Here is a 10,077-nt window from a genome sequence, read left to right on the forward strand (position 1 = left end):
GTCGACTCTGCCACTTCAACACGATTTCACTCCGTCAAATGTCTGAGATGCGAGCAGTCAAGTACACTGGTGTTCTTAGCGAGCTTTTCATGTTCAGCGGCAATTTCTCCTTCCGTAACACGCTGCAGTCTCAATGAGATCTGTAGTGAGCCGTTTCTCGAAGCCAGAATGTGTCTTACATGCTGCAGGTGCATCATGAAAGCCAAAAGCCCGTGGAAAAAAGGTCGAACATCAGGATTGTCATGGGGCCATTTTGGGTGAGCAAAATACGCATCCACAACTTCTGCAGTCGCTGCACTGATCTGCAGCGGGTAACAGTGCTGTAAATGGGCGCTTAGTTGAACAGGATCCTGCAGAAAGCTGCACGCAGCACTCCAACTGGAGGCTCCGACGATTTCTCGAGGCTTCTGCCACGCGTTGTCAGGGTGCAGAAGCACTTGCGTGACCTCAACCAGCACAGCCTCAGCCACAAGGTAAGCGTCGAACGCAGACGCATGATCATTCTCTTCGTTGTCACCCTCGTCTAAGCGTACTGGATCGAGCTCGGCTATTTGACACGCTGCTTGGTTTAATCCCTGAATTGCCTCTAGGAGATCGCAGTCACGGTGACCTCGATCGTCCATCACGACATCATTCTGGTCACCAACAAGATACGCCACGTGACACGGAAGATTGTGGTGATCTGGATATAGCCACCAATGGAGCTCATGGACAAATAAATTGGCGTTGCACACGGTCAGACCACAGTTAGCGTTGAAGAGGACAGCGACCTGATCCCGAGCTAGTGCAAGCAGAAGGGTTTCTCGCGTATGCTCAGCAATTGTGTGGTCTTTGCCTCCTTCAAAACCCAGGAAGCCGTTTTTGCTGCAATCAAAAGATGCAAAGTACTGCCCCAACATCGGCAGTAGCCACATCGTCGTCGATGAAGACATCGCAGACCCAAGAACGAGTACAATTGGCGGGACAAGCGTTGTGCATCGTCCACAGTATCCATCGTAAATCAACTCTAATGAACCTGGAGCGACAGCCCCAGCATGGATGATAAGCTCTTTAATTGCGTGTAGCCGTCGAAGTTGAATCGTATCGCATTCAGAGCAGGCTGAAGAGTGTTCGAGTGTTGTGTCCGGCACAGGGCAAATATCTTGCTCGAATATCCTCGTACGGGCATCCGTATACGCCAAACACGAAGAACACTCTTCGTCTTCGCTAAGAGTCGAACCTGCAGCAAAACGACGCGACGCGTTGACGCAGCGAACATATTCTGAAAGTGGGATACGTAGAGACTGTCGTACTGGTGTACCACCCAGTGAAAAAGAAGAAGAGAAGGTCGGATGGAGCCACGTGATTTCGAGCAGCAAATGTGCTCGAAATTCAGTCTTCTGCTGGACGATAAAGACCGCGATAAAGCAGAAAACACCACTGATTTTGCACGCATACTTAGCCAGTCGTAGCACACGGACGTAGTTCGCAAGTTTGCCTGCCCATTTGGGTGATACAGTCGCTTTCCACTTGAATTGTGTAGCCTCGCTCATCTCTTGTGTCGGTTCTGCATTTCGAGTCTGTTCGAAGCGAATCAACGACATCAAATCTGCAAAATTCGAAGATGAAAGACGGACATTATACGGGTTGACGGTGCGCTTGTAGAGCACCAGTCTGCTTACACACGAGTGACTAACTTGTTGTGAAGGGTCTCCTTTTCTGGATTTGGGGAGAAGCTCCACCGTGTACTCAATCTCACTTGTATCGTACATGTGAAGAATATACCTCCCTCGATTCACAACAACCTCGCTCGAGTAAATTCTTTGTCCCATGTCAGCAGTCAGTATCGATGAAGCCTCATCTTTCTGCTGCTCGTGAGCCTGGTGCTTCCATACTATCATTGCATGATCTGACGACCTCCACTGGACGTCAAGATCAGTACCAATAACCAAACTACGAGCTGCCACGACATGTTCCGTGAGTACAAAGTCGTGACTATGCCAAGAGCCCACCACGAAGCGCACATTCGACCGGTCATTTGTTCTTAGATACACTGACACAAGCGAATAGCTATCCGTCGATGATCCTGTCGTCTTAACCCCTTCTTTATGAAGACAAACGAGCGTTTGGTCGTTTTCACGTATGCGAAGTGGAGGAGGACACGGGGCTCCAGACCAGACAAGACGGAATTGTCTACGTCGCTTCTCGTACAGCAGACAGAGCCACTTACTGAAAGCCCCCAGCCCCTCACATGTGCGGCCATACCCTAGGGAATTGAACTCTCGAAGTGACATTACCAGGGTGAATGTAGCAGACGAACGCGGGTCATATGCCACGACACGAAGCCCCTCCAAATCGTACCGCTGAGCGTTCCGAGTGTACACAGATATCAAATACCGCTTCCCGTTCATTGCGTGCATGCACTTGAAGATAGCGCATGAAGCTATTCGGTCCAAAAGCTCTTTGTTAGCCTTTAATTGCGCTTTTCTCTTTGACTCGCGTTCCACAGTCCTAGACAGTATATCTTCCCATATCATTGCCACATTTTCAGCTCGTCTGCAGTCTAACCTGAGCTCGGATTCTCTGACCATTCGAGCTTGCTGTTCGAGCCGAGCTCGTTTCAGATAAATCATTCGCTGACGCTTCTCTTCGAGCTGGTGGCGAAGAATCTCGGGACTCACTTGGTTTTCTTCAGGAAGAGTCGAGTTCTTGTTTATGATCAAGCGAATATCACTTTCGATGTCCGCTGTGACGTCGTCGTGGAATAAATTATTTGACTTCTCTGAGCCAACAGCGACAGCGGACTGATGCTGTTGTAGTGGCTTCTTTTTCTTCAGTCGCAACTTGTCACTTCGCTCTGCAGTCTTTTTGCGGACCCCTTCACGCCTTGACGCTTCCTCCTCCTTCTTCCTGTTGTGCCTAGTTACTCGTTGCCTCTCCTAATCAGGCGAAAGCTTTTAGGATTAATCACTACAACAAAAACTTTGGCTGAGTTAGGTACTACCTTTTCCACCCTCAACTCACTCATTCGACATTTGCCTTCGTCCAAGACGTCGCCCAAGTGATTCTCCTCACCCTTTAGCACTGCGACACAATGCTCCAATTTGTCTACCAGTTTGTCAAGTAGGTCAAGAGCCTCTTGTCGGTACTTCTCACGACATAGCCTATAAAGGTGAACTCGTTGAAGCATCCTTATCATCTAGAGACAACGAAGTGGCACCCTACCTGTCACGTTGATCATTCGTGCGATCACCGTCGCGGTTTAGTTGTGTCCATTGCATCTTAAGAACACGAGATGATTCACGTTCGTCGGGCTACAATCAAATCGACATAAGAAGAACACTAAAGTACCTGGTTCCTCAAATCTCGAACTGAGCGTTCGACCTGCAAGCGTTCTCGACGTATGAGAGAGGATCGGTACTCCGCTGTTCTGCATGTGCAACGTCTTCGTTAGCTTTCCCGATCAGCAAATTATCACTCCACGGTGACGTACTTTTGTTGTGAGTTTAATACAGCTATCGCATCGTACACTGCCAGAGATTCTGCGTAACTAGCAACATCACGGCGCTTAAATGTCGAGGGTCCTCGGTCCACATACTCTCGGACTACCTTCAGTGCTCGCAACCGACCGTGAAAACTCTCTTCATCCAATAGTATTTGCTGAGCAGCAGCAATACGCGAGCCATCCGTGACGTCATCTTCCGGACTGATGCTATCCAAAGGCTTTATTAGAGAGAGAATTGCTACGGATTCCACTGGCTTCGACACTTTCAAGACATTATCTTTACTCCTAGTATTCTGACGCCAGCTGGCAGAGCTCCAATACTTTAGTGAGCGATCGTCATGGACGTCAATGTCAAGTTGGGAGCTGACAATGTCGTCAAGTGCCTTGTCAACGATGAATGGATTACGAAGAAGACGGAATCCAAGCCATTCCACCAACTCTCCAACCTGGTCTAGAAAATCGAGATCTTCACACATGCTTAGCAAATAGTTTTCGTGGTCGTAAACGAAGGGCCAAGGTATTCCATCGTGCACAGCTTTTCGCCACGCCTGAATGTTCTCCACGACATCCAAAGAAGCCGCTCGTGTAAGTAAGAGTAAATCACCCAATACGTGGATTTCCTTGCCTTCCACAGATTTTGGAGCTTGAGCTGCCGTATTCGTTACTTTATTTTGTTTTGATTTCGTAAGAGTCTGAGGTCTCTTCTTACACATCGGTTTCCCCGTTGATAAATCCGTCCTTATAGTTGGAGTAATGATTGAGAGCAATGCACGGAGCTTCGCCTTGTACTCCTCTCTCACCTTAATACAGCTCGACACCGCAAATTCTACCTCGATTGTTCTCCCGGCCACGTGCTTTCCGAGGCCTGGTTGCTGGATCGAGTTCATGAGGTGTCTCGTTGTTTTTATATTCTGGTAGTGTACCCATTAATTCGAGATTATGTGCGCACACCAATAGTAGTTATCGATTCGATACAAATTTTAATGAAAAGGTCTAACAATTTGTAAAAACTTCACAGTTTCACTTCACAGCAAAGGTTTGGCATGGGTATAAACTTTTAGAAACTTGGTGTACGAGACATAATATAGCTTGCCAAAGAGATGTTCTCTTAGAAAATTTGCTTTTTTTCAGTTTTTTTACACGGCTAGGTGTTGTGCAAGAATATCACTATTATACTGGGATAGTCTGGAAGGCTAGCCAGCCCAAATCGGATTAATTCGTCGCGGTAGCTGAAGCCGGTAACTGAAGCCGATAGACTGAAGCCGGTAGCTGTCCGGTTTACCGGGTAACTGTTCGATTTGAGCGAGAACAAGGAACGGACTAGACCAGGTGCAGCACAGCTTGAGCTTCGAGGTCTTCAGCTTTACCCTGGCGCCCTGACATGCGGCGGCATCTGCAGCAGCAGCACGCTGTACTGCTGAGCTCGGACGACGGAGGCCGTAAGCTGTAGTAGTAGTAGTAGTAGAAATGCTATGTCTACACAAGTACTAAGATGTGTGTTTTTCCTCTTGCTGTTGCAGAGGAATTGCGAACGTATTTGTGTTTCCGGCGAGGATATTACAGGCTCCAAATGGTCGATTATCAGAAAACTGGCAATTGGATTGACGTGAAGTATATCCCAACGTGGAGAAAAGACCGAGATGAATTCTTTCACGTGTCGCCATCGAGTGGCAAAGCTAGGGATGCATACGAATGTGTACATGTCGCCTGCGTATCCGTTCCCACGCAAACAGGGAAGTATGTGGAATGCCAGTATGGCGAGATGGAGTTTTTTGCAGCCTTAAATTGTCGAATGCTGTTTTTTTTCACCCGTACAAGAACCAAAGCTTGATGTCGCCGTAGGAGTACGCATACGGCGACCAACTTTACTATTTGGAGATAAAATTTACTATTTGCTTTCTGAGCTCGTACGAGACCACGAAAGAATACCACTTTGCAAAAGATGTCATGCCAACCCGCGTGAAAATGAGTTTAGTGTCGCTATGCGGCTACGATCAGTTAAGTGCGATAACTCAATTGTTACTGCAATTATTGCAGCAAATAGTGCGAAGCCAATGCTGGATCGGAGCAGCGTGATTCGCCGGTACGTGATTAGGCCTTCACTGTATTCGTCACAATTAATTTACTGCGTGTATTGACCAATCTTTAAGCAGCGGAATTCTGCACTAGTCTCTTTCAATCGATCGCGCGCGTGCGTTAGGGCGTAAGTCTTTAAGTATCAGTTCAATCCGGTGACGAAGATGCAGTCGTGTATAGGTTCATTTCCCAAAGAAATTGGACGATGGAAGGCGAGCGTGCTGAAGAACGAAGGGCGAGACGATGTGCTCAGCAACGCGTCCGACGCGCGCGCCAGCGTGAAACCCCCGCTGCTACTCAGGAGCAATCAGTAGCTACAAGGACCGAAGAAGTACGGATAAGAAGAAACACTCAGCAACGCTTGCGACGTATCCTGCAACGCGAGTCTCGCGCTGCTGTTGAAGAATCAGCTACGGCGAGTACTTTGCGAGCGAGACGAAGACATCAGCAGCAAGTACGGCGTGCGCAACGACTTCAGGAACCGCTCGACGCAGAAGAGCGGGCCGAGCAAGAGAGGCAAGTGCGCCGGGAGTTATGTAATCGGCGACGAGAGGTAGAGGGTGATTTGGTGCGTGAACTTAGTGAGGGAATACTCACTGTGTCTTCGCTGACTAACGACGATATCCAATGGTTGGCTAAAGGGCAACGGTATTAGAAGGACCCGCGTTTGGCTTTGGCTTATTATTATTGTTGTGGTGTCGATTCTGGTGACGTCATCGTTCCTGGAAACAGTTGCTTCTTCTCCGGCGGCCGGATAAAACCTGCGTTTTCGGCGAAGAATTGCGTTGAGATATCCTTCGGATCCAATGCGGATATTCACCTGGCCCAAACTCCTTTGTTGGATGCCCCGCAAATACCTACCGTTACAATAGCCAACCTTGCGGCAGTTGAGGACGGGTCTGTAACAACAACTATTGCTATTGTGCATCGGTCGGGCTCGGTGAAGCGTATAGTAACGCGGAAGGGGAAAACGACTGATAAGCGAGAGCTACTCCTTGTTGATGATTCTGGGTACCAAATAGTTTGTACGACGTGGGGTCACCTCGCCAATGGAGACATTTTACAAGGCAGCGTCGTCGTTGTGAGAAATGCTACGCTTTCTACGTACAACAAACTCCGGTATGTTTCAGTTGGTCCTGCATCGGAGATTCTACACGAACCTGCGATCGATCGCGCCGACCTACTCCGTAATTGGTACGGTGGTTTGGCGCCATCCCATACGTTCTCACCTCTTTCCGGGCTTTAAACTTAGCGTTTCGTACACGACAATTTTGCATTTTTTTAATAAAAAAGTAAGAAAACAATACATTTTCGCTTTTTTAAACTATCCCAGCCTTCGCTTCGCCCTAGTTAGTAGATCTAAAAAACTATAAAGGTCTGTAGACAAATCTGTTGAGGCCCCACGTAGCGCCACAGCGGCATCATCCGTCTACCTCTAGCCCCTGTTCGGTAGAAGCTGCAGTGGTTTCAATGCCTTGCTGCTGCCACTTGACGCAGCATCGAGACGCTGAGGATCCTGGACATGGTGATTTCGGAGCTCTCCCTCATCATGTGGTATTTTTCGCGAAGTGATTAGTCCGCTCGAATGTGTCGTTAGGTCGTGTTGGGCCAGCCGCCGCGGGCATCACTAGTGGTGGTCTCGACTGGCCCAAAACTTCCCCGAGCAGAGCGGAGATAAGAACATAAGTGGACGATAAGTAGACGAGCAGAAGAGTAGACGTATCATGAAGGTAGAGCAAAGATAACCGCAGCAGCTCACTGGCGACGAAGTATAGAGCCCTCGGGTGGTGGTCGCAGCAGCTAATGAGCTCGCTGAGAAATTGTGGCTGTGAGCTTTTGAAAGGAACAATCTTTCCAGTGATAGAAAATGATACAAATCGTATTACCTTTTAAACAGATTTAAAAATTCTAGATGTGCTGGAATTTAGTGTGGTAACGTATCTTATCTGATATATATGATCGTTAGAACAGATACCGGTACGGTAAAATTCAACCGCACTACCAGCTCAAGTCTCTCTTTTTAATGGGCGCAATAATCTGCACAGATTCATACTCGACGTAGTGATGCTATTGATATGCTTGTGTGGTATAATAGCTTTTACAGCTGCATTGTATTACTAATAATAATACATAGCGTGATATTTTGATAGAAACGATTGATCGACATTTTTTTAAGCACTAAGCACATTACAAGTATAGTAGAAGAGCCTCGTGCTACCAGCTCCTATGTGAAATGTTATTACTACCTCCGCTCGGAAAAAGATAACCATTTGTTTTTTTTGCGCAGCGCTCCGCCTCGTTCATTTGAGCGTTTATTAATTTGTGAGAGGCTGGCTAGCTAGCTTTATGACCGAGAGCAGGCAGTGAGAAACTAAGCAAGGCACAGGCGTTCTTGCTCCGCCGTACAACTACAGATACAAAAACGGATCTAAGACGGCAACTACATCGCCACATTCTGAAGGGGCGCTCAGTGGGGCTTCTGGAACTTCAGCGGTAGGCGGTGGGGGGCTGCTCGCTGCAAGAAGCAGCATGTATGCGTTAGCATTGGCGAGTGAGGTAGCGTCACAAGGCAGTGACGTAGGGAGAGTGCCAGCTCGTACTTGCTTGTCCTTGTGCCGGAGGCGCGCCAACTTGTGCGTGGGTGTAAGTAGTGGGCGGGTCTGTCTGAGCGCACGCCGTATGTAACCTTCCTTGATCAGCTGCTGAACCAGGTAGCAGCTCATGTTGGACGCGCGCTTAAGCAGACGCTTGTCTTCGCGCTCATTGACAGGAACTGCAGCGATTCTCTCGCACAGCTCAGCTCGAACCACCTTCTTCCTACCACATGCGCTCTTTCTTGACTTGACCACGGCTGCTACTCGATCTCCCATCGAATTGATTCCACGCCTCCAAATTCGCTCGACAACTTGGCGGCCCACACGGAAGTACGCTGCAACCCGAGCGATCTCTCCATGTTTGAGCACTCCTCCCACGCTGCGAAACAGTAAGGTCTCCCAGACGGCCTGGCGCTCACTGTCTGTGATCTCCCCCAGGTCCCAGCTTTCATTTTGAAAGCTGGCACCCAGTCTGGTCGGGAAAGCGCGGGAGATTCGAAATCCAAAAAGTGATCGGCATAGAGCGGGTATTGTTTTGGGTAGGCTGTAATGTAATTTGACTCTTTTTCAGAACGGAGGTAGTATTCGAGTTACTGCTTACTTAAATCCAAAAGAACTGGTTTTCCACTCTCTGAACGCTATTCGACAATGTGCTTGCAGTTTTCTTAGACCGGGTCAGTCCCGCCTGCACCCTAGTTTTTTTTTGGATTCCGACTCCGAGCTCTACACGTGCGGCTTCGGTGGACGCTGTAGGGACTTCAGGCGTGGCGAACAGCTGTGCACGGCCCTACGTCTACGAGCACGAAAATTTATTTGCTAAGCATGTGTGAAGATCTCGATTTTCTAGACCAGGTTGGAGAGCTGGTGGAATGGCTTGTATTATGTCTTCTTCGCAATCCATTTATCGTTAAGAAGGCACTTGTCGGAATTGTCAGGTCTCAGCTTGATTTTAATGATCATGATGATGGCTCACTGAAGTATTGGAGTTCGGCCAGAATACGAAGCTTGCTTGGAGCAAATATGATGTTTTGAAAGCGTCAAAGCCAATGGAGTCCCAATGAGCTCAACTTGTAATGCGCCGCCTAATCAAAGTAGATGCGAGCTCTAAGTTTGTTTGAGAATCGCACCCTTTTTCCGTTGTTGACATGCTTGACTGCTCCCCCTCCCGCCTTCTTGTAGTCGTTTAAGTAACTGAAGAGCAGCGATGCCCAGCGTTTGTTGTGTGGGTGAACGTCAAGGACTTCCCTGATATGCCCGACTGTGTAGGCGTCCCACTTCTTGAACATGCTGTTCTTGAATCGGTTATTCAGCTTCATTAGATTTAAGTTAATCTGTGAAAAATCTCCCCTTGCTTCATCATCCGCAGTGGTCGTAACACGAAGAAACCTTTCGGAAGTGCTACTTGGACTCTGATCGGCAGATACATGTACATCGTTGACTAGTGCCAAAATAATTAGAGCAACCAGCAAGATTATAAGACGCATGGGTCAGCTAAGTAAGTCCGCCCGGGAAAGCAAATTGCAAAATGAATGGCACAAGTGAACAAGACCTTGATAAGTTACTACTACTACATGTAGTAATGGCACAAGTGAACAAGACCTTGATACTACTAGTACTTCTATGTACTGTACAAGCTGTACAGGTGTCGCGTAACGATTCGTGTACTGTACCTATTATAGCCAGTTACCACATAGGGGGAAGAGATAAAGTCTGTATTCAGGGGCTAATGGTAACCAAATATCATATGATATTTTTGATAGTAATAGTACTATTTTCGATATTAAATATTAATAGTAACTCATTTTTGCAAAAGCTAACATAATATTTTTATATTAGCTCGGAGAACTGAAAAATATTAGATACTACATGATATTTTATGATATTTCCCACTTAAGTACGTTTCTTGCCAGCTTACCTCTGTGA

The 10,077-nt window shown here is 47.6% G+C and overlaps 3 protein-coding genes across 3 annotated transcripts; all 3 read right to left on the bottom strand.

Annotated features, from left to right (window-relative positions):
- Positions 1–26: 26 nt before the first annotated feature.
- Positions 27–2,516, bottom strand: PITG_08397 (uncharacterized protein; the record flags this gene model as incomplete). The annotated part of the gene is made up of 7 exons (XM_002903736.1): positions 27–83; positions 180–575; positions 648–802; positions 848–1,099; positions 1,220–1,527; positions 1,582–1,800; positions 1,897–2,516. The coding sequence occupies 7 exons, from the start codon at positions 2,514–2,516 to the stop codon at positions 27–29; spliced, it is 2,007 nt and encodes a 668-aa protein (XP_002903782.1).
- Positions 2,517–3,485: 969 nt separating this feature from the next.
- Positions 3,486–3,960, bottom strand: PITG_08398 (uncharacterized protein; the record flags this gene model as incomplete). Its single annotated transcript, XM_002903737.1, has 3 exons — positions 3,486–3,494; positions 3,574–3,722; positions 3,783–3,960. 3 exons carry the CDS (start codon positions 3,958–3,960, stop codon positions 3,486–3,488), a joined length of 336 nt encoding a protein of 111 aa, XP_002903783.1.
- A 5,276-nt stretch (positions 3,961–9,236) lies between these two features.
- On the bottom strand, positions 9,237–9,638 carry PITG_22853 (secreted RxLR effector peptide protein, putative; the record flags this gene model as incomplete). The annotated part of the gene is made up of 1 exon (XM_002903738.1): positions 9,237–9,638. The coding sequence occupies one exon, from the start codon at positions 9,636–9,638 to the stop codon at positions 9,237–9,239; it is 402 nt and encodes a 133-aa protein (XP_002903784.1).
- Positions 9,639–10,077: the final 439 nt, after the last annotated feature.

This window comes from Phytophthora infestans, genomic scaffold (assembly GCF_000142945.1).
Source record: "Phytophthora infestans T30-4 supercont1.13 genomic scaffold, whole genome shotgun sequence".
NCBI classification, from domain to species: Eukaryota; Oomycota; class Peronosporomycetes; order Peronosporales; family Peronosporaceae; genus Phytophthora; species Phytophthora infestans.